The 24170-nt window shown below is 38.5% G+C and overlaps 1 protein-coding gene across 5 annotated transcripts in view; it reads left to right on the top strand.

Annotated features, from left to right (window-relative positions):
- Positions 1-12581: 12581 nt before the first annotated feature.
- Positions 12582-24170, top strand: part of TJP1 (tight junction protein 1) — a 157025-nt gene continuing 145436 nt past the window's right edge. For 2 of the 5 annotated variants that reach the window (XM_058033021.1, XM_058033019.1), the window contains exons 1-2: positions 12937-13170; positions 22093-22225. In XM_058033021.1, the coding sequence (XP_057889004.1) occupies positions 13004-13170; positions 22093-22225 (300 nt within the window). In that variant the 5' untranslated portion in view covers positions 12937-13003. Of the gene's footprint in view, positions 12599-12935; positions 13171-22092; positions 22226-24170 lie in introns of those variants that run through there. The other 3 variants (XM_058033020.1, XM_058033018.1, XM_058033023.1) reach the window with 3 other exon arrangements.

Below are 24170 nucleotides of genomic sequence, written 5' to 3'. Positions count from 1 at the left end.
TAATGCTCTTTCAGAACCATATGTTTCCCTTCTGCACAAAACCCATTTAAGGGGGACACTTACATAAAAATCTTGCTGCAAATTCTTGCTACTTGCTCCTTCTGCAGGGGATAAAGGATAAGGGACAAGTGGGAACACATCATTTTAATCAACCCATGGAGGACATAAGAAAGCCCATAGGACATTTAAACATAGCTAGATTTTTTCCTTCCCTTCCTCAGACCCTCCCCAAAAGAAATGGTAAACACTGCCTGCTAATAACCCCTGCAAATTCAGCTAAGAAGAAATACAGATAGCACTTTTGGAACCAGGCACAGGATTTTTGCTTGATGTGTTTCTCAGTTACAGAATTCAGAATGTTATATTATTGTGCTATCTGTTGCTACAGGCAGCATACAGACATATGATGGCTGCCTGATAAAGAAACATTAGATTGCACATTTAGCCCACTCTGCAGAAGTTTGAAACATATTTTACATATGGCTTTGGCCCACTGGTTTCCTCTACTTTTCACAAGCAAATATGCCATTGTTATTTGTAGAAACACAGCAAAATAAAGACAATATACAGCAGGCAGGCACAAGAGGATAATTTAAGTTCAGTTTCGAAGTTCTTGGATTTCATGGGTTTATTCATCCCTTTAGTATCATTCTCCTATTCTTCCTGTGAATTTCCTTAAAACTTTACAAAGTTATTACTAAACCATAGGTGAGAGGATATGTATTCCTTCTATAAACAAATGCAAAAAAGGGAAAAATCTTTATAAATCACATGTAACCTTGTTCATATGAACAAAGCTGAATTATATGGTCCCATTAATTATTCAGAAGATTACATAAAACTGGCAAGTGCAAATCAGGTGAGGGCTCTTCTCTTTTCTCTGGGTTGACCAAAGTAAGAATAATTCTATGTACCACAGTAACTAGCAGTGTGTGGTAAATACAGTGAATTTATAGAATGAAGAATAACACCTGGGGAGGGGTGAGTTTGCTTCTCCCAGTTGTTGGCTGTATGTCAAATGCACAGCACAATTTATGGGTAACTTCAGCATTGCTGCTGCTGCAAAAAATGGAAGACAGCATTGTCACTTTGTGTAGGTGATACAAGATGAATTTGTTCTTTGTAAAACACTTGCAACAGACTGCAAAGAAAAAATTAGCTTATGATAATGGAAAGGGAAACATCAAAAAAGAAAGTGCATCACAAGCTAGCAACAAATGCCATGAAAATGTCTCAGGATGTCTCAATATTGGGCCTGCAGAAGAAGTTAAGATGAAATCTATAGTGCTTTTATATGGGTTATTTCATTACTAGTCTCTTTCCATTAAATCAAAACATGTGAAGAACCAGAATGTCTCTTCAAGAAGAAAAGAATATGAAGATTCAGATAACATTTGTAGCCAACTCCCCCAGAAATTCATCACTCTTGAGGTTGGAGCTGTTCACCATTATACTCCTTCAGAGATGCTCATATAAGAGATGACAGAAATGCAAATGAGATTCTATGCATTATATTTAATTTTATCTTATCATAGTCACTTAGAATCTCAGCTATGACCTTGAACTTGGTTGTATTTGTAGTACAGTTCACCAGAGACAGGCTGAGCTTCAACAGCATCAGATTTGTTATGTCAGAAGTCTGCATCAAGTAGGATGACAAGCAGCTGAGAAATGACATTGGTGCTACCCTAATCCTAAATCCATCAAAAGAATAAAATTCCTTGCATCAAGAAGAGCATCAGGATACTTATGTAGAACTTATTTTCTTTGCTACTGGACAACTCTATTCCATTGCTATGCTGAATGATTTTTCTTAGTGTGTTTTCCAGCCACTAGAAATTTTTCAGATTTGAGTTGTATAAGAGAGTTTAATGTTTTATTCTGGTGGAATACTAATATTTTGTCAAAACTTACAGAAGTCAGTAGGAATTACATAGATAACTACCTTTGATCAGGTGACCAGGTAAAAGGTGCAATTCAGTGCTGACAGCCATACTTGCAAAGTTTGCAGTAGAAGAGATCATTTAAGAATAAAGCATCTTACTGAGAGATGTGATCATATGAAAATACAGGCAGGCAAGAGCAGAGTCTGTTTCTGTTTTGCTCACAGTGTAGATATCACAGTACTAACATTTCATAAATGCTCAAGACAGATGGTATGTATGTTTTTTGCATAAGATAACCAGAAACTTATATATTGAATGGAGTGAATTCAATATCATGTGATCCACCTTAATCTTTGGCTTCAGGTTCACAGGAAACCTTCCCTCTGAACAGCTGCAGAGCCTGTGATTTATTGCTGCTGTCACAGTGATGTGCACAGATCACCAGACTGAATGTGTTTTGCAGTGACTACTTGCAAGTGTTGCTATTTTTGCTTTGCTCCTACAAACACTATGTCTTCTGTCTTCTACAGAGATCTGTGTTTTCTTTTAGTGTCAGTGTACTCTGGTGCACATTCAAACTGGCAGCACTGCAAACGCTATCTCCAGCCACGGTGAGGTCACTCCCAATAAGTGGAACAACATCACTTTTGGTTACATGAGCCCATCAGAAGCTTGACTTTGTTAATTCAATTTGAATATTCACTGCTTTTTATTTGTTCTGTTGTGCAGTCACGGCTTGATTCATTCTATTTGTTCATCATTGAGGTCCAGCAAAGATTTTGAGGAGGAATATCACACTAGATTTGTGTGAGAAATCAGCTGGTTTTCTTTAGAGAAGTTGTCTGGCTCTGTGTTGTTTGTATCTTTCACATGGAAGTGAGACCAATGAAGAAGGGCTTTAGCTGTTTGGGCACTTGTCTGGGAGATAAGTGAGTTTGACAATGTCCTTGATCATTATCCATTAAGCAGTGTTGTTTTTTTCTGTGTTCTGGCTTTCAAATCTCAGCGGTGTTGCAGATGGTTCTGAGGAAGAGGTTGCACTACTGCAATAAAATGAACAGATTTGCTGAGATGTTCAGGGTGCCAGGAGAGATCTCTATTCATGGCTCTTATAGTTCATCTTCAAAATTTATCATTTGTACGTTATTAAAAAATTTTCAAAGAACCCGCCTGGAGTCCTTTAACTAAAACAAAACAAAAACCCCAAACCAACACACCAGAGTGTTTTTAGGAAACCAGTCCGTTTCCTGACTGCTTGGGTGCTCTTCATATGCAGATGGTGGGCAGCTTGATTAGTTGGCAAGAGAGCAAGTGAGCTCTCAAACCTGCTAGTGTGTAACGAGACAAAAAAAAGTAGTAGGTGATAGTGAGAAGAGTAATTATCCTGTACCCCTTAACTTGGTGCATGCTGCCATTGCAGCAGGGCAGATCACAGCAGGACACATCTCAGGACAGACAGGATCCAGGTCACCTTCAGGAAATCACTTGTCAGAAATACTGCTCCCAACACTCACCAAAATGCACGGATTGGATGATGCTACCAGACCCTCACATGGTAGAAATGATCACTTCCAGGTGGCCTTGTTATTTTATTCCAGCTGAGTACACCTGACCCCCCATGGTCTTTCTTTCAAAGCTCCAATCAAACATGTTAAATAATTAGAGGCAAACAAAGGGAGAGGACAGAGCGCATACTAAAATATAATTTCATTTCATATCTTCTGCTAATTTGGTTTTGAAACATGATAGGCAGTAGAGATATTGCAGTATCAGAGAATACTAATGCAATGATCAATTTGAAATTGGACAAATAAAATGTAGTCCAACAGTATTGTGCAGGCTTCTGGTTTTTTAATATCTAAAAACAAGCAAGGGAAATATTATGTAAACCAGAAAAATGTTACATAAACTGCCATAACAGCAAAAGCTAAGTCTATTTACATTACCAGACAAAACCTTACCAGTGCATTATTTGTATTATTCTTCTTAATTTATTCTGCTTAAAATTCTTCTATTCTTCTTAAAATACTCTGCTTAAAACCAAATGACTGACTCATACCACACCCCACAACTCAAATCCAAAACTTTGTGCTCTCTTCTAAGGGGGGAATGGCAAATTGTTTAATTACCCCCCTCTTCTCTTTTGCTATTCATGCTTTCCCCAGCATGGAAGGCCTTGTGCAATTTGATAGTGTAAGATCAGGAATGCCATAAAGGCAGTTTTATTTTTATACTGGGAAAATGTTAAAAAAATTGGGCTACTCACAGCAAATTTGGAGCCAGATCATCTATGCCAAAAGTAGCAATAACTGCAGTGTAGAAGAGAAGCTAGAATTGATTGTGTCTTCTCTAAAGCAGAGGACAGGGATTTGCTTATTTGATACAAAAATCTGGTTTGTAGCAAGATTGTTGATCTGCACATTAATTCTTATTGTTTATAAATAACTGACTAGAATCTAGAAAAGCCTTGACACTGGCTAGTTAAAGGTAGATGAATGTAAATCCCTTACGTGTTTAATGCAGTAAAAAAATGCTTGATACTCAAAATTATGTGTATCTAGTATAACAGATCTATTTTTTCTTTCTATCATATTGGATAGTCTTGCTTTATAGTCTTCATTTGCATACACCTGAAAGAATGACATATCTTAAATTTTTGTCACATTGAAAATATTGGCCCAAATAAATATAAATATTTTTAATAAAACAAAGTTGAATTGGGATACCCAGACATATACTATCTGAAGCTAAGCTTTCATAAACTGAAACATTTTCAAAACTTTGGCTCAAGAGTTCCTTTAAGCTGATTTTTATCTCTCTCATGTCTTTCTTTTTTTTAATATATAACCCCTCCTTCACATGCACATCCTTAATGGGAGAGCTCTGTCTCATTGGAATGCTAGAAGTGCTACCTCTGCTGTTTTCCCAAAATGAAAAAGTCAGTGACTAAAAGACCGGATCTTGCAGATTCTTAGCCACATGCATAGTTCTTTTTCTTGAAAATATTCATACTGGACTTCTGAAAGCTTTGGAGATGCACACTGTGAGCCAGAATAACATTTTGAATCTCCAGTAGGAGAGGGTGTCATGGCACTGGGGATGGCATCAGCTAATTGCTGATGACAGCAAAAGTGACATCCTAGGAACCAGCCCTTCACCCTGCTGGGGTCAGGCTGATGCTTTCACCATGTGGAGTCCCAGATACTCACAAAAAAAAAAAAAATTCCCTGCAGCATCAAAGATTTTGCTATTACATTTAGCTACACTTTAAATTAGCTTTTCATTTCCTAATTTCAACCTGTTAGGCTTCATTTGTGTATCTTATGTTTTATGATCTATGAGAATGTTATGAGAGACAGGTATATAATAACAGTATAATCATCTGGGAAACAGATCTGGAATCTGGTACAAATTTCATGTAGGTTTCCCTACACTGGGATTACAGGTACATTTGGGGTATATTAACACTGATAAATATTGAGCACTTAGTTTCTTCATTTATGTTGTAAAAATCTTGTTTATCATTATTTTACCATCTTTACTCTTCATTTTCATGATATCTTTTATTTGGACAGGACAATGAAAAGAGTAGCTGTAGTCCATCATTTTTAAAAATTGTTTGTCATAGGTTCCTCTTCTTTCCATTCTATAAAAGAGTAATACTTGAACAGAAATAAGGTTTTTGGGTTGAATTGTTTTATTAAAGTTGTATTAAAAAAAATCTGATTAAAATCAGACTTAGCATGATTTTTAAAACATTTGAATAATTACCATAAACAATATCCCTGTAATGAGCACCACTGACATTTTTTGTGTTCTTTTCATAGTAGATTACTGTATACTTGCCTCTAATTATAGCAAATCCTATTACATTAATTTTCATTGTACTGCTAATCTGATTAAAATAGTATAACGTTAACAGTCACACACATGATAATGAGAAAGCTTTATACACTCTAATGAGAACAACTTTCTTCTTGAAAGTGAAAAATGGTTTTGATAATTGTGATAAGTGTGCAAATACTCAACTAGACATATAAAACTGTCTTCAACTCAGATTATAAACAATTTCAATACATTCAGGAAACATCCCTCTAAGCTTCAGACTCACATCTCATGAATGTGGAAACATTCCTATCAGCATTTAATTAAAGATAATAAAAAGATGTTAAATAAGGCTCTGAATTTATAAATTTCATATTAATAGTCTTGTAAAATTATAGTTAGACATTTTTATTTATAGCATTGAGATAATTTATAAAATTAGGCATGTTCATAAATTTTGGCAAGAGAAACACCTTAAATTTTAGTCTTTCATTTTGATCTACTTATCCTGATGTGTACAGGTGCCATGCACAAAACTCACTATTGAACTGAAAAGAAAAGGGGCGAGGTAAACAAGCAGCTTTTCTACCCAACTGAGTACAACCACATGAACTGAATGGTTGGACTGCATAGGTCCTGGTTCCAGATTTTTCACAGTGGTTCTATAACACAACAACCACAGCAGTTCAGTTTCTCAGCCTGTGATATTTTGAATTTTTGTTTTTCAGAATTTTACACCCTTCCTCTGGGGAACAGTAATTATCTCCTGCTCTTCACAATCTTTTATTTTCTTTTAACTGTTGTGTGCTAGGAGGCTTGCCCATCAGGCATAGCTTCTAAAAATGAAAGTTATTAACAACTCCACATCCCAAAATCATAGCAAGGTCTGATAACACCTCACCTCAGAGTTACAGAGCCTCAATACACAGTTAGCAAGATGAATTAATTAGATCTTTGTGTTGCAGATGGCAGTCTACTCCTTAGAATCTTTTTTGGGAAGCGATGTTACTTACGCTTCTCTCTCTTTGCATCTCACATTGAAATTGTATGCTTGGTGATTTCTTCCCTCCAGTAGTTTTCTACATGAATAAGCCGTATCAGAGAGCACTAATGGAATTCATGCATATGCTTATTTTTTTCTACATTAAGCTTATTTTATCCTGTGAGAGGGTCATGCTTGTCAGGCATAATGTGATATTTGGATAATTTTGACTTCGGGTGGTTTTCTTTTTTTTTTTTTTAAGAGCAAAATCTTAGCATTACAAGCTAGCAAGGAATGGGGATATCTAAAACCACTGGACAGTGGCTGATCAAGTCCACTTTGGTCTAGCCTGAATTCCTCACTTCAACAGTATTCTTATTTCTGTAGTAACTTAAAATTTGCTTGTAACAGTATAGAGCAATCCACATCAGACTTGAAAGAACAGCACTAATACTATTTGTATGGAAAACCTTCTAAATGTCCTAACTGTTGTGAAACAGGGATACTTGCTTACAAGTTTCTTGTAAATATTTCAATTTCTTATTCTAGAAAACCCTTTCGTCTTGATAATCCACAGTAAAGTTATTTATTCTGTGAATATATTCTCTTAAAATAATCTCTTCTTCTGAGAAAACAAGGTGAACATTCTTTCCTTCCAAAGCAAAATTATTCACCTCTTTTCATTTTGGCAGCCCAAATAAATGATCAGGATGAGCAGTTTCAGAAAACGCAAGGTAGTTTTAAATGACTGTGTCAGTTCATTTCTGCTTCCACTTAGACCCACAGTTCTCTGCCACCAGTCAAACCAGCCTATCATGAAGGAACTTCAAACAAATGTGAAAACTTCCCTTCGTGTACACGGTCAATTATGTAGTAAAAGGCCACAGGAAAATTCCTTCAAGCATTTCTGTTTATTTTTTTTATGATGGTACTGTATGTATCTCTCTCTATATATTTATATTATCACTTAACATGTATTTTATGAAAAGAAAGCATGAGGCAAGAAAAAACCCTTTGCATTATATTCAATAATTTAATGTGAGTACAAAGAAGCCCTAGTAGATCAGAAAAAGTCAGAGAATGATGTATTTTAAATGCAGTTAGGAAACATAGAAACACACTTTTGAGGAGGGAGAGAATAACCCCAGAGTCATTGCACTTGACAAACTTGTAGATTCTAAGGAATTGTTTTGTCCTTGACAGATATGATTCCTCCCTTTTTCTTTCTGGAAAGAAAATAGAAGCTGTAACAAGTTTACAGACAGACTGAAATAGCAAGGAAGTTGTTACAGTAGCTTTAATGGAAATCTTTATTAATATTATTACTATAATTGACTACCTACACAAATTCACATTACTAACAACTCCTGCAGGAAAAAACCTTCCTTAGTAAATAGGAACATTTTGATTAATTTAGAGATGGAGATCAGTCAACTAATGTCATGTTTTAATGTCACTACTGTATCCTATCAGTCTGCAACTCTGCCACTTTACCAACTGAACTGTGCAATAAAAGGTTCTCAAATAATTTTAAATACCACAGAAGCATAGAAAATGACATGTATCAAGATTTTTTTGTCACTCAGAGTCAAAGTCAGCAAGGGGAACAGGTTCATCCTGGAGTAAACAAAATGTTAATTCTTCAGCACACTCAGTAGCACAGTATTGAGAACTATATGGAACAGATGATGTAATGTTATTAGAAGTGTCTGTTGTATGCACAGTACAGCCAAAATTAACTCTATCCTAAGATTCAAATAAAAGAAGTTATTTAATATTCCAAGAAACTGGCAACAAGTTTATTTAACATTTGATTTAATTCTAATAAATTTTGCAAACCTAAAAATCAATGCAACTGAGTGCTTGAAATGTGCCATTAAGATCTAATCTGCCCTCAGAAGTTGCTGATGCAACCATTATGTTACTAATAAAAATGCCAGTTATTCTGGTAAAATTATTTTTTAAATTTTTGCCAAACAGTAGCTTATACCGGTTTGTTGAACGAAACAAGCTACATCAGCAAATAAAAACTATTTTTTATTTTTTTACCAGCACAGCTATGCCAGTTAGAAGTGCAGCGTCTTTTTCCTCACATTCTTGCTGAAAAACATTATCTGAAATAATTTAAGTCTATAGTGTCTCCAAAGAGTCTTTTGAGTCAAATTTCCCCTGGTCCTGGAAGCACAGTCAAAACTGACACAGGTGAGGGTTTGAAAAGGATGGCAGCTAGTGACAACGGGCACTGCAGGGTTGTGTGATGGGCTGATGATAAGGGGAAAGCAAGATAAGGTCCTGCAATCCTGTACTGAAATCAAATCTAAAGTCTGCAGGGGTAGATAATGCAAAAATCTTGCTTTGCATTTTCTGAAATCTCATATTTATGCTATCAATATTAAGATGGAAAAAATGAGAGGCACAACTTAGGATGAAGAAGCTTTACATCACAATTACACTTCTTCAGCCTTAGCAGCTGATGGGAGCTCCTGATGTTCAGCTCCCTCAGTGGCACCCTCTAAGTTGCAGTGAGTCAGTCTCCTGCTGCTGACAGCAGCCTAAAATCACCATGGCATGGGCCAAGACTGGCACACACCGGCATTAAGCTCCACCTTCTCAGGCTCCTTCCATCAATTTTCTGGATACAGCACTGTCCTGGTGTAACCAATCATCAGTGGTGGTGTGCCAAGAGCACATCCACTCAGTGTAGCAGCCACACACAAAATTGCAGCCTGTAACTGTGTGAAAGAACTCTGCTCCTCTGAGCCAAGAGGTGCATTGGAAGGTCATTCTGGAGACAGGCTTCAGAAGAGGCCAGGGCATCACACACTGTAAGAAATAGATTGTACAGCTTGTTCTAAGGTAAAGTCTGCAGCTGAGTTACCTGAGCAAATAAAATTAAGAAATTAATATGGTTCTGCTTGGTTTGCACTGTAAAAACCCTATGAAACAGCTGTATTAACCTAACGGGAATTAAATTGGTTTTAAAACACACACTAGGTTCAAAAGTTTCAGCTTTCTGCAGTGAAGGAGAGTATATTCTGTTCGACAGAAAGGGTTTGGTGAAGCACAGAAAATACCATCAGAGAGCCTCTCTTGCACAGATCTCCACCTTAGAAATGTTGGTCAGCTCAGCAGACAGGTCCATGCAGGCCTGGGAGATAACAGTGGGATGTCCGGATGCTTCCCCTAATCTGAAAGCTGCTGATTGACCCCTGTTAAAAATAGCCTGTTCATCTAAAAGGCAAGAAAGACAGGATCTTTTTACTCTTTTAGCATACATGTAAAACATTGGTGCTTAAAGCAAGATGTTCTGAAAGGCAATATATAATGGAGCCACACTAAGAGGGAATAGATGCAAGAAAACCAGAAATAATGCAAATTAAAAAAATGTCTTCATTAATAACTGGTTTTTATTTCTGTAATGCACATCAAGAAGTACAGAAGATGATGCATAAAATGGACATAAGTTAATTTGTTAATACCAGATGGATAGACTATCATAGTTGAAAACTATAGAGCTAAATTTGGAATAGCTGTCATTATTCAGCAAATTTAAATAGATTTAGGAATCCCTATTGAATTAAGAACAGGAATCACATCAGGAAGAAGTTTTGAATATATACCCAAGCTCCACTCTAAGTCTTTAGGCAAGATACTGCAGTCACATTTCTTAACTCTTTTGTAGATAAATGCTTAAAACAAATATATGTCCCAAACCTGCCAATGGGAAAATGAAAAACCAAAATTTTGAGCTTCTCTAACACGAAGTTCCTTTACAAAGTAAAAACCTCTGACAGCTTACCTGCTTCTTCCAGGTTTATCATCTTTCAAATAAACTTCACATCCCATATCCTTAGATTCTACAAAGATCTACAAAATTTTTACCACTACAACCAGATTAAGACTAGATTTTTTGGGGAAGAATTTCTATATGAGATGTATTTTTATAACTAGCAGATGTTACATTCAAATATTTAATAATAACAACACTAAATATTTAAACTAATACAATCTCATCATTATTTCAGTTGGCACTTCCTACCATTTTAAGGTGTGTATTATTTTCTTAATAGTAGTGCACAAATGCAATTGACAACTTCAATTACAATGTCACTATCACACTGTTAATGTTGTTGAGTTCAAAACCCACACTTACTCTCTTATGTGTGGGCAACAAGAGTTTTTTAGTCAGCTAATGATTAGATACAAAGAAGGAGAAAGCAACAGGTTTGTTTTAGGGTTCTTGGTTTTAAGGCAAAGTAGGATCTCTACAGGTATTCAAACTAATTTGATAGACTGTGTATATAAGGTATATACTTCCCAGTTAGTATACTAAGAGCATTGTTTAAGTACAACAATTAATGCCACCCCCTTAATCTTCCTAATCATTTCAAGTTAGCTATCCCTCATTGCTTGTAATGCCTGAGCTCTTCAAAGTCCAAGTACCCATTAACAGTATCTTGAGAGCTGGAGCTGTACACGTTCACACTGGACATCAAGCTGCCATTTGAAATTTTTAAAGCATTTGTGATACAGATATTTGTGCACATCAGATTTCTTGGCTGAAGATGCAAGGCCATTGAACTCATTAACTACAGTAATGGAACTATTGTGTTTCTAATTAAAATCTGTTGTGCTTGTTAAGTATTGTATTTATCTTCTCTGCTTCCTGTGCAGTGAATAGGCCTAGGCAGAACGCAGCCTACTGCAGTGTTGAGGTATATATTATACATTCATACACAAAAAATCACTGAAATGCTCATCTGTGAGCCATAATTGTCAATGTTATTCACATTATTTCTTCCTAGCTGACAGTGCCACTTTAGGACCTCAACTCTGGGTAAGGATTACAGCTCATACTATTTACGTTATTGCAACTTCATGAAAATTTGTTACTTCAGCATGGATTTGTTCTTACCTGCACTCTGCAAAATACCTATTTATATGCTTAAACAGGGTATCCCAGGCCAAAGTGTTTCCCACCACCATTGATCAATGTGTCCAGGTAGGTGCTACCCCTCACTTCAGGGATGTTTGCACTGAGGGTCTCTGATTGTACTGTGCCAGGTGTTAGAACTTATTCCAAATGCACTCCTCAGACACCAGTGTTGTGTTGCTGTTAAAGCTGATCTTGAGGAGGAAGGCACAGAACAGATTAAAGCCATGACAACTGTGTCACACCTGAGGCCGTGACACAGATACGTGTTCAGCTATTTGTGCTTAAGCACCCAGAAGGTGGGCACCCCTTTAAAATCATTTAACACTTTTAGTTTGGCTTTATCACCACATGATTCTCAAACACACTTCAGTTGTTTTCCTCACATGGAAATAAAACAATTTAAAAGGGGCTGTCTTGCTGCTCGCTGTGGCCTCAGCAGGGTTTTTAGGTGCGACTGCCCGTGCAGGTGCTCGGGGCGGCTCCGGTGCTCCCGCGGCGGGAGCTGCCATCCAGCCGCCCTTGCTGAGGGGCACTTGGCGGGACGCGCTGCCCCCTCGGCCTCACCCTCAGCTCACCCTCACCTCGCCTCGCCTCACCTCACCCTCCTGTTGACCTTCCCCTCACGGGGCCGCCCCGCGGGCGGTGAGGCGTTTGCCCCGCTGCTCGGTGACTGCGACCCCACAACCGACACCGTTAGGCGGGAGGCCGATTAAAATAACATGGGGCTCCTCTAGGCGCTAATGGGATTAGCGGCGAGGCCGGCGAAGCACGGGCAGCGCTGCGGCCATGGCGCGCCTCTGATGGCGGGAGGGCAGCGCGGCGGCTGCGCCTCATGGGCGGGGGCGGGATACCCCAGGTAATCGGGGAGGGCAGCGGGGCGGGAGCGCCCCGGCGGCGGGCAGGGATGGTGGGGAAGGCCTGCTCGCCCCGGGGGCGAGGGGAGGCGCCGGCCGCCCCGAGATAGCCCAGGTGAGGAGAAGGCGAAGTGGGGGGCCTGGTCGGGGGCGGGGAGCGCGGCGCGGCGGGAGAGAGGGAGGCGCGGCTGTGGGTCGGGGGAAAAAGCGCGGGGGGCTGCGAGGAAAGGAGTGCGACAGCGGGAGGAGGAGAGGAGCGCGGGCCCGGGGGAGGGCAGAGCGCGGCGGGAGGCGGAGGAGAGCGTCAGCTGGAGCGGGGATAGCGGGAGCGCGGCGGGAGGCGGAGGAGGAGAGCGTCAGCTGGGGGCAGAGATAGAGGGAGTGCGGCAGGAGGAGGAGGAGAGCGTGAGCCGGGGGGGCAGAGAGAGAGGGAGCGCGGCAGGAGGAGGAGGAGGAGGAGGAGGGGAAGAAGCGCGACGCAGGGACGGCAGATGCCTGGAAATAAAAATTTGATGATTGCATGCAGCGGCTGGAGAGACTCTGTCGGTGGCGGCGGCGGGGACGAGGCAGGGACAGGGGGGGCGACGGCAAAATGAAGTATCAGAAATACCTGACTGTCTTGCAGATGGCCATAGGGGTGACCGCCTCCAACAGGGGCAGTCTGATGCCCTTAAAGAGGAAGCTGTGGTGAGTAGGCACAAACGGGGCCGCGGGCACTGCGGGCCGGGCCGGGCCGAGCGCGGGCCGCGGCGGGACGGGCGGGCGCGGCGGCGGGGGGTCCCCGCGGACATGAGGGGCGCCGTGCCCAGACCCGGCCTGCGGCTCCCGGCCGGCATCGCCGGGGCACAAAGTTCCCGGCGGATTCGTCGGCAGCCGCATGGAAACGCCGGGAGGCGTTGGCGGTGCCGGCGGAGCTGTCCGCGCCCGGCCGGCGGAGGACGCGGCTGGAGCAGGCTCCGCTCCCGCGGGCACGGCGCTGCCGGACCGGCACAGCGGCAATGGCAGCGCGGGCTGAGGGCGCGGGAGCGGCCCCGGCGGGGGCTCCGCTTGCGTGACAGCCCGAGTGTTGCCGCCGATGTAGCGCAGTGTGCTCCCGCCCCGGGCTGTGCGGAGCCGGGTCCGGATTCCCTGCCCCTGCTGCTGCTGCTGCTGACAGGTGTACTGAGAAAATGGGAACAAGGAGACGCAGGTCCAATAGATTAGTGAGAGCCAGAGTAGTACTGTTCAAATATGGTCATTTTTCCTTAAACCCTGCGTTTCCCCTCACTGATTCTCACTCCTTTTGTGCTTACTGATTGTGTGCTGAACTGATTTTTCTGGATGAATCAACAACATGTTATGAAAAATGTATTAAAGTATAGTGGTGTAATGTGGGTGAGTAGGGCACCGGCAGGCGTATGGCACTGCAATACCCAGGCACTCGTGGGCGGGCAGGAGCCCACTGTTAGCTCCATGGGAGCAGCGGGACCTGTGTCATCATCAGGACAAATCCTGAGGAGGAAATATTGTCACTTCTTCTGAGAGGGAGATGTCAATCACAAATTTGCACACTGAGAATGTCTTATCTGAAAGGAACCACGAGTAATATAAAGGTGGTAGTGGTCATACAGTTTTCTTTCACTGTACTTACCTGGCCCTAGTGAAGCAAAGTGAAGCATCAGAGAAGGCATGATAGGTCATTTTATTTGAACATAGATAGTTTGCAAATAAAAATATTGTCAGTAGTTGTTACAAAAATGGGCCTTACATGAATTGTAGAATGTGGAGTTTTTAATACTTTGCTTTTCCCCGCTGTAGAGACAGTGTCAAGAAAATGTATCAATTGAAGAAACATGATGTGGAACTAGTAAGCTTTCTGTCATTAATTCCAGGTTTTGGTATTCCTTGCAGATAGAACACAGTTTGATGACTCTGTTCTTCCTGATTGTAAAGAAAAAAATCGAATTAAGTTTTAGACAAAAATATGTTATCATGCAGATAAGTTTTATTATGTTTAATCAGATGTTTTTACAATGTATTTGGTGGTTTGATTCTGATTATGTAAGTTACATAAAGTGTACCATACCTTTTTTATTCTCCCCAAATGCCACTCCTGCCTGTGTGCAGCAGTGGATGCAGTTGTGTCTTACATCTTTTGAGAAATTTAATTATGGAAAATGTAATTATGACAGTGTTCTATTTAATATTTTGTATATTTTCTTGGAAGTATTTTGTTTGCTGGCATGTTAAGGGAAAGCTATATGTAATTGTGTGCTTTAAAAGTACATCTGAAAGGACCTGATTCAACTCCTGCTTTGTCTTCAGTTGGAGTTAGATCAGCTCTATGTTGTCCTGTTTCATGATGAGATTCTGTGCTTTTCGAGGTACAGCACAATATGCTAGTGGCTCCACACTAATACATACCACAAGCATTGCATTTCATAACATTTCTAACTTGGCATCATGTTGCTGCAATGCAATGCTGTGTGAAGATTTAATTGACTAAAAGTGTTAAAGAAAAATAAGGCAAACTTTTTTTTTTTTTTTAATTTTAGAGAGATATGTGAATTACTTGAGCGCTTAAAAGTATGTCTTTGGGATATTCTTATTAATAGGTAACATGATATATATTCTCATTTTCTTTAAGAATTTTAATAGCATTAGGCATTATCTGTATGGATAGATTTTATGCTTATGGATGAAATACTATTTTCTGATGCACTTACAGAAGTGCTTAAAGGTACTTTGTCATGCTAATTTTTCTTATTTCTGCACAATCTTTATCAAATAATGCATTAAGAAAATCTTAAGGAGAAAATATGTTGCTGTTACTCAAATCAATGCAATATTTGTGTATATTCACAATACATAAACCAAAAGCATATTCCAATACTGTATCACTGGAAATCTCAAAAATACCTAAAGAAAACACATAAATCAAGTTCGCCTATAGTCAGGGGGTGCTTTTAAATCTATTTTTATTTGCTTATTTTTAAAAGCTTAAAAAAATCTCCTTAACCAATGAGATTCATAAGCTCTTTGATGTGTGAATCCATATTGTAAGTGGAAACGAAGATATAATTTAATAAAAAAAAGGGTTAAAATGCTCATCCTTTTGTTTGTGGAGATAATCCACCTGAATCCTACTGAAAGAAAATGAAAAAGGTAACAGCAATGTTTTATTTCTTTAGGGAGCATCTGTCACTCCAATTTTCTCCTGCTTTCACCCCCACCAAAGTCTATGTCCTGTTGTGTGATGCATGGAAGCAGAGCTACAAATGAAAATATCAATGTCTCACGATGGGTTAAGAATAAATAGTTATTAAGTGGCTAGGAATAAACCAGGCAATTAGAGAGAAGGAAGCTATGCCACAGGCTTGCAGTGGGAGATGGAGGAGGCAGAAACCTGCTTTGTATGGAGTTTATAATTTTATGATGAGGTTTACTTGGGGCAGTAGTTCTGGACTCAGTGCTGGAGGAAGCTGCTGGAGTCCTGAACTGCTGATTCAGACCCTTTCCTGTGTGTGTGCAGTGTTGTAATCTAATATGTGGGAGCCTAAACGAGATGAATAGGATGTTTTTAATCCTCTTGCTGGAGGGACAGCATTTGGATACAAAACCCACCGTCATAACTCTGCTAGTACAGGTAGAGTGCAGCAGGGACTGACATCTGCAAAGGTGGTCAAGAAGAAACTGACAGCTGAACTGGGAGTAGTTTAAAAATAGTCAATTTTTATAAATAGTTACTGAAATCCCAATATGTGCAACCTAAGTCCTTTTACAATAGAGAAATGCTAAATCACATTATTAAGGGGAGTTACACAGGTAGAACATAATTTCTTGTCAGAATGATTATTGTGTTTTTCTGCTGCAAGGAGAAGATAGCGGGCAAATAAATAAACAAATGAAAAAGAAAAAACAACAACAAAATCCCTAACAGGATATTCTATCCATTCTAAGTTCTTCTCACTAATATTCCCTTCTGCTTCTTAGAGCATTTGCCTTCACTCTGAAAGAGTTCCTGTGCTTTGGTGAACACCCCCACTGCTCCCCTTGGTGCAGGGGAGTGCAGCATGGTGAAAAAAGGCAAAAAGCTCAGTTAGTGATAGGTTTTCATTGGGGAGATTATGGAAATGACTGAGGCTATTCCATATTTACATTCTTTTAAGAATGATTGGTAGTTGTCTGAGGCAATCTAGGTTACAGAAAAGAATGCAGATGCAGCGCACTATAAAATTTGAATTTTGACAGGATCCAGTTCCCCTGTTTGGTGTTGTTGTTAGAAGAATGTGTGATATAGAAGCCTGGATGTTAAATGATTGCTGCTTCTTGTAAGATACTGCACAGGCACATTTATTTTCAGGCATAGGAGTAAACTTCTTTGGAATCAGTGAGGAGTAACTAGCATGTCTGGAATTAAGCACTGAATGCTTTCTTGTCTCAGAGTCTTTGTATTTAAGCTTCTTGGCTGTAGAAGCCCAGGCTTATAATGAAGAATGTCTGTTTTATCATTAGGACCTTCCCTAGGGAGAAAAGTGTCATTGTTTGTTTATGTTCCAAGTAGAATCATATTTAGTATAATTAAATAATGGAAAATGTCACCTTAATGTGGGAGAAAGAAAACATCGAAGATTGATCTTCTTGGTGTCTCTACAGAACTCTATGGAAAAGTACAGATCTTCAGAATGGATATTTTCCATTTTTGAGTACTAGTTCCAGTTGATATTGTTTGAAATGAGGATAAAAACTTTAGCTTAGCCCATTGTAAATCTTTATTTATGTTGCAAGTTAATTAATACTTAATTTTTTTCTTGAGGGATGTGTGGTTAAGGATACATCCTTAGAATCAACATACTTGCAGAGGTGCACAAAAATTCAACACTGCAGCTGAGTGTTCAGTGTCTCTAGCATTGTTTCAAACTTGCCTTTTCTCAAACAAATATTAATATTGAGTAACTATAATTGTTAGGATTTCCAGTCTGGTCAGTGGGTGTAAATGTCAGCTTTTCCAGCCTTGTGTTTGAGACAGAAGCCAGTGCTCACACTGAGCTGAGCCCAGCCCGTGTCCTCACTTTTGGTGGTGCTGAGGAAGCTTGGCTCCTAATGGGAGGTATAATAATTATGGGAATTTTATACATCTCCCAGCTGAGATCTGTGTAGCTGCCAGAGGCAGAAGTTTTTGAGACGCTTGCCTTGGATGTTGCTACAAGAACTTAAATGCTTTCTTTATAGGATAGGCAGGCAACTTGCAGTATATGAAAAGGGCAATAATTATGTCCCCATTAGAGGTCTTGTTGAGGCTGCATGGTTGTCAAAACCTTGTCCACTCTGCATTGACTCCAGCACTAATACTGCACCTGGAAAACAAATATAGAAAATGTGTCATTTCAAGACCCGTTTTTTAAACATTCTGATGCTGACTTTTATAAAATTGCTCAGAATTCTAATCACTGAACAAGAAGAGAGTTTATGAAGTTCTTCAAAGATTTTCAATGTAACTGGTCTGTCTAGAAATTAAGATGACAGCAGTAATTTCAGACATAATTTAACTACAAAAAAATCAGGTGATATTGAAATTTGTTATAAACAGTAATTATATGTGAATAGTATATCACCTTTATTCATAGACTCATATTATACTCCGACCATCTGATTATTTTATAACATGTATTAAGTCATTAGCCCTTGATATGACACTTCACCTTGAAGTCACTGTTACACATTATTTTGTTCAGCTACTGTGCTTGTCAGTGGAATACAGATAGTGAAAGTTTAGGGGTTTTTTGCTTATTTTACAAACTAGAGAAATAATTTAGAGTCATGGTTATGTAATGTGATATATGATCAGGAAGAAGTCAAGGTCAATGAAACCGTTGTAAGAATTGTGGATAATAAATAAGGGCTTCAGACTCCAGGTGGGATATACAAAATGGTTCCATTTTACTTGACTAATATTTTCAAAAGTTAATGAATTGGGTGCCTTAATTTAGGATTCCTGTGATGAGCTCCATTAAAAAGGTGTTATGTTTCCAGAATATCAAACACACTATTTGAACAGAAACAGCAAATTTGAAGCAAGGCGTCAGGAATTGTTCACTACCTTCAAAGATCCTTATGCTATATTCCAGTTTTTGAAGCCCTAGACTTCCTTGAGCATTTCATTCCTAGGCTTTTGTTCAGGAGTACTTGCTTTAAAGTAGTTGATGGCCTGCAGGTACTTTCAAAGGGCTCTTACATATTTTTCTCCTTTAGCCTGCGATAGTTCCTCTATACTCCTGATGCAGGTATTACAGTGACTTAGCAATTCACTTATTAATCTGCTATTAATATTGTATTTATTAATTCAGAGATTCAAATAAAAGTTGAAAGGAGACAATCAGATGCAGCAAATTTTATTAGTAAGTGTTTTTTTAAACTTAAGGTTCAGATGCCAGAACCATGGTACATTGCATTATAGTTTCAGTATTCACTTAAGAAGAATAAAGTTTGTTTCTCTGATTACAGTGAACACTTTGGGAACATAAAACATGATTCAAAAGAGAGAAGGATTTTAAAAAGATGTTTATCAGACTTTTAAATAATTTCATTTTGAGTCAATCTCAAGACGCTTTGGTCCTTTTCTCATGGCTTTGCACTCACATGGGTTTATTTTGGAACTTTATATTCTGAACTTTAGAGCTGTACTCACTGTGGAAATCACGAGTATTTGAAGGGATTCCTGTGCAATACTACATGAGTGCTACTAGAAATGGATTCTTGAGAGTCTCATTGCTGCATCCAGCATTGTGCAAAGCCTGGGTAAAACCGATCCAAGTCTGTCTCAGGTCTCTTAATGCTTCCCTTTGCTGAAACTCTGGGAGGAGTGGGGGCCCTGGAGAAGCTGGTAGTTAATTGGTTTGCACTTGTCCCAAAGTCTCCTCTTCACCCAGAGTCAAACCCCCTGTGATGCTGTCAGTATGGATATCTTGCCTCACATCCTTCCTTTGGTGTACATACAGTACAAAGCTTCCCAATTCCCAATATCAATGATATTGATTGGATTTTTCTTTGGTTGGTTAAGTAATGCTTTATTTGCTTGTAAAGAGATCTAGAAACTAATGATTTTGTAAAGGATTGTAGGGAATAGATAAATTGTGATACTCCTTCTCTGTAATTATATTTTGTAACTTTAAAAATACTTTTATGTATCTTAGAAGCTAACAAGTAACAGCCATAATTTATTCTCCAGCAGAATGAAATGATAGCTGGATTCCAGTGGCAGCACGTTCATTTTTTCGAGTGGCTGTAAAGAGTGAAGCTCCTAAACAGAAGAGCCTTGAAAACATGTCATTAGTGTGGCTCTTTGTTAAAACTGTGTAACTTTGATTAGCTTGTGATTTGTATTTGTTTGGGTTTTTCCATGTAAGTAGTTTTCTTATTTTTTTTTTAAATAAAGTTTTTTTTGTATGAGAAAACGTTAAAAGACGTTATTTTAGGGTAAGGCCCTAAAGTAAATGGCTTGAAATGTTATTCAAAATTAGGGAAAGCCCAGTGTAGCTTACAGCTGTTTAACTTTTCTATTAAGTATAAGGAGGAAGTCTAACGTGCCAAGCATTTAATTCATCAGAGGTGCATTTGAAGATTAATTAACCCAAATTATAAGTAATGGAGTAGGCAGCCCTCAAAGATTCCCTGTAGAGAGAATAAACAGGGACTCTGACAGCAGGGGAACAATTGATCTCTCAGAGGGCTCCAGCATCTGCATCTGCCATGGACACAGAGTGTGTTCAGTTAGGTACTCGAGCAGAGATGTTTGAGCCCTCTGTTACAGAGGAGACATTCACACAATAGCAATGTGCTGCCACTGTAAATGTCACTGTCTGTGCAACAAGATAGAGGCTGAGCAGTTGTCTTTCTTTGGAAATCTGTCCTGGTAATTCTGGAAGACAATTTAGCAGGGAATCCGTGGTGTTCTTGAAGTTTTTGCTGTGTGAACAAATATGTTACTGTAGTAGGCAGGCATGGGTCTCAGAGTTCAATCCATATATGATTAGACAAAAAATTCCAGTGCAGTCTCAGCAGGAGTTTCATATTGTAATTAAGATGTATGGATATTACAGTTATGTGTTCAGGTAGAAATTTGCAGTTTGAAGTTGGCAGTAAAATAACCCAAGGGGAAAAACCATGTAAACCAAATTACTGTTATCAAGAGAACTTGGGGCAAGCTGTTTGAATGTGGGTCTGTGTGCATGTGTAAAAAAACCCCCAAAATCAGGCATCTGAAAACAAAATAGTTATTTGGTAGTTGCAGTGATTCAACAAAAAAATGAAGGGCTTTATCTTTATAAATTGAATAAGAGATAAGATATTTGAAAGGATTTGCTTTAATTTTCAAGTTTGGATATGGTAATTTCTTCTCCCTAGCAGTCCCATGGCCATGTTATCCTGACCATGATGTTGTGTAGGCCTGGAAGTCTTGCTAATCAAAGAGTATTCAGCATGTGGTTATTGTATTTTGTATTTGAAATTTGGTATTTCAGGAATTGATATAGCCCACTATGCAATGTTCTGTTTAAGACATGTTATATGTTTAAGACATCTCCACCTTTCTTTTTTGTACAAACATTTATGTGCTACAAAAGCCATTAATTCTAAGTTAAAGAACACAAAAAACATCCTAAAGTGTTTTTTCTGTGAGAGGAATCTTAATGGTTTTTGGGAGAAATACTGAACTGCTGTCCAAAGACTATGGAAATGCAAAAAAATACATATTATTTCTTTTTTAAGCTGTTTTTTGAAATCTTTTATGGCTGCAGTTGAGAAATAATATGAAATAAGTATAAATCTGGGCATGAAGACTTCAGGTTTTTAGGTAATTCTTGGTGAGTGTATTTGCTGGAATGGAGTTTTCCTTTTCCTTAGGGGCCAGTCTGACTAGGGACTATTTTGTATTTAAAATATTAACGTCACAAATCCTAGTACACTTAGTTAATTGTTAACTTAGTTCTGCTTATTAGTGATTTCCAACAAGCTCATTGAAATATTAATTGCTTCCTCCAAATATTTTAGTTATGGACTCCCCTTAGGACTATGTGTAGATTCCAATATGATTGAAAGGCCTTATCAAGTGTAGTTGCTTAATATATTACCCCTATAACTTTAACAGATGCTATTAATGTCATTATTGTTGGTTGTTACTCATTGCTAGAATAGCTGAAGCACCATCAGCACTCAAACTGGAAAAGGTCAAAAGCCAAATACTGCCAGGCTCCTGGTGATTTAACTGACAGCCATCAATGTGTGTCACAGGACTTGGGTTTCTACTGAAGAAACAAAGAAAAATAGTCTTTTAAAATCTTCAGAAGTAAAATATATTTTTCGACAATATGTCTTTTTTCTGATTCTACACACTTTTGTAAAAAAAAGATCAGAATGTTTTTGACAAAATCTGCAAGCAGTGTGGTCCTGATGGGAGCTAGACTTCTACATACTTGTGGTCTTATTTTGGCACTTAGTGATTGAAAACTGTCACTTGAAATGACATTTCTTGTATGTATAGCATGGTGATGTGTTTTCCTTTGTAAATGTTTTATTTTAAGCAAATAAAAGAATGTATTTTTTGTCTAATATGTGGCTCTTTTTGTTTGGCAGGGTAACTCCATCTTCCGAAAATCCCAATGGTGCTACCTGTAGTGTAAGTCAGGGAAAGCCCTCTTTAAGAAGAATAAAAGGGAGAATACACAGAAGCAAAAGTCTTGATAGCATTGATTTCTGTGAATTCACTGTAAGTACTATATCTTTTACATTTATCTTATATGAAGTTAAGAGAATCTTATTAATGAAGCAGTTTGCTTCTTGCATTGGGTTTACCTGTTTGTCAGATTAGTGAAGGTATTGTACTTAATGTTTTAATTGCCTTGCTACTGCTAGATATTATGAGCAGTGGTGTCACTTATATGATTGGTGATGTGCAGCTACATTCTTGTTCTTCAGCAACCATGAGACAGAAATTCCTATCTCAAATTTTAACATTGTTGCCTCCATAAGATTAAGAAATTGACTTGCAAATGGAGTAAATATGAAAAAAAATATGATTTCAAGTCTTATTTTTATATTGAGATTTTGGAAATTGTGTTTAAAGTCAAACATGACTTTTTACAAAACCCAAATGACTATTTCAGTAGCCTATGGCTGTAATTAAGTGCTAGAAAAGGAAATATATTTTTCTAAAAGATGTGTATGCTTATAGCACTTGAAAGCTGGTGTCACAGGTGATAGGTTACTTCAATTAGGCAGTACTGGTATTCCTTTTCTCTTCTCTTTGCTTAGGGGGTAGATGTGTTTGTGTTACAGTTTCAGAAACTTCAATGTGATCATGGTAAAGAACCATGACAACCTCCCAACTAACTGGAGGGAATTTGGTCAAAACAAATTATTTTCTGATAAGCTAAAATAATTTACTCTTTAAGTATTTAAACAGTGTCAAAGAATATGTTGAATTATAAATTGGTTATGAAATAGGAGAATGAAAGAGCTAAAAAATATGTGCTGTCTTTAAAATGCAGAAATCAATAGTGATGTGAAGATATTGTGTGGCATTGCATGGTACTAGAAACAATATCACTAAGATATTCAGATGGGATTTGGAGAAACATCTTGAAGGCATAACAGTGGTTTGAGTGTGTTGCCTTTCAGTGGGATGTTTTTCACAGATGATGCCAATAGCATAATTGGTATTTTTTTCCCCAGGACAGCTTTGTTTCTAATTGCCAAATCTCACAGCGCTATCTTTGGGACAAAGAGCTTGTTGTTTGCTGTTCAAGGAAGTGATGAAGTTCCTGGGAAGGATTTGGGATGTGGAGTGTTGTATGGGCTCTGGCTGGGAGAGTGAGGGAGCTGTGCTGGGGCTGTGCTGCCTCATCCCCGCTGCCCTTGGTGGGTCTGTGCTCACTGTTGTCACAGCACTGATCCCGCTGTAATCATTGCTCTGCTGAAGGTTACAAATTCCCCCAGGGAGCAAAATTTCCTTCTGCTATATGGGTCTTCATCTGTGTGGTCCTATTAAGGAGTTTTATCTAAATCTATCTCTACTCCTGGGGCCTTCAAAGAAAAAGAGATTATAGCCAACGGTGAAAAGAATTTCTTGCATGCCATAGAACCTTTGCAGAGAGATTTGAGACAGATAATAATGGGCACGTTTGTGTCTATAACATACAATGTGTAGAGTGTGTCATGGATAAATTCATACATTAATAGCTAAGTATTGATAATTATGATCAGTAAAGGAAGTTCACTTTTTCTGAGGTCCCATGTTAAAGGATGACACAGATTTAAATAGCTAAACACACAAATCAGAGTTAAAAATATGGATTTTCCTGCTGCTACATGATTTAGAATTATACTGAAATATTTCTTGATATTGTATAATTGAGGTTTTATTGTTCTCAAATTGTGATTAAAAATAGATCTAAAGAAGTTATTGAATAGATTAGTATGCCTAAGTCTTTCAAGAGTGCTCTCAGAATGTAACATTTTTCATGTTAAGAGTCTTCATCTAGTTAAAACACTCAGGCACTGGCAGACAGAAAACAATTAAAAATAAAAATTAAAACACAAAGAAGCTTTTAAAAATGTTCTCTTTACAACTATTTTATTATGTAGTATATTCATTTTGTGCACAGTGAAGTTGAAAAGTTTCGTATTTAAATATGTGGATAACTTATATGCTG

The sequence above is a fragment of the Melospiza georgiana genome, chromosome 13 (assembly GCF_028018845.1).
Source record: "Melospiza georgiana isolate bMelGeo1 chromosome 13, bMelGeo1.pri, whole genome shotgun sequence".
NCBI classification, from domain to species: Eukaryota; Metazoa; Chordata; class Aves; order Passeriformes; family Passerellidae; genus Melospiza; species Melospiza georgiana.
This window is presented reverse-complemented; position numbering and strand designations above follow the sequence as displayed.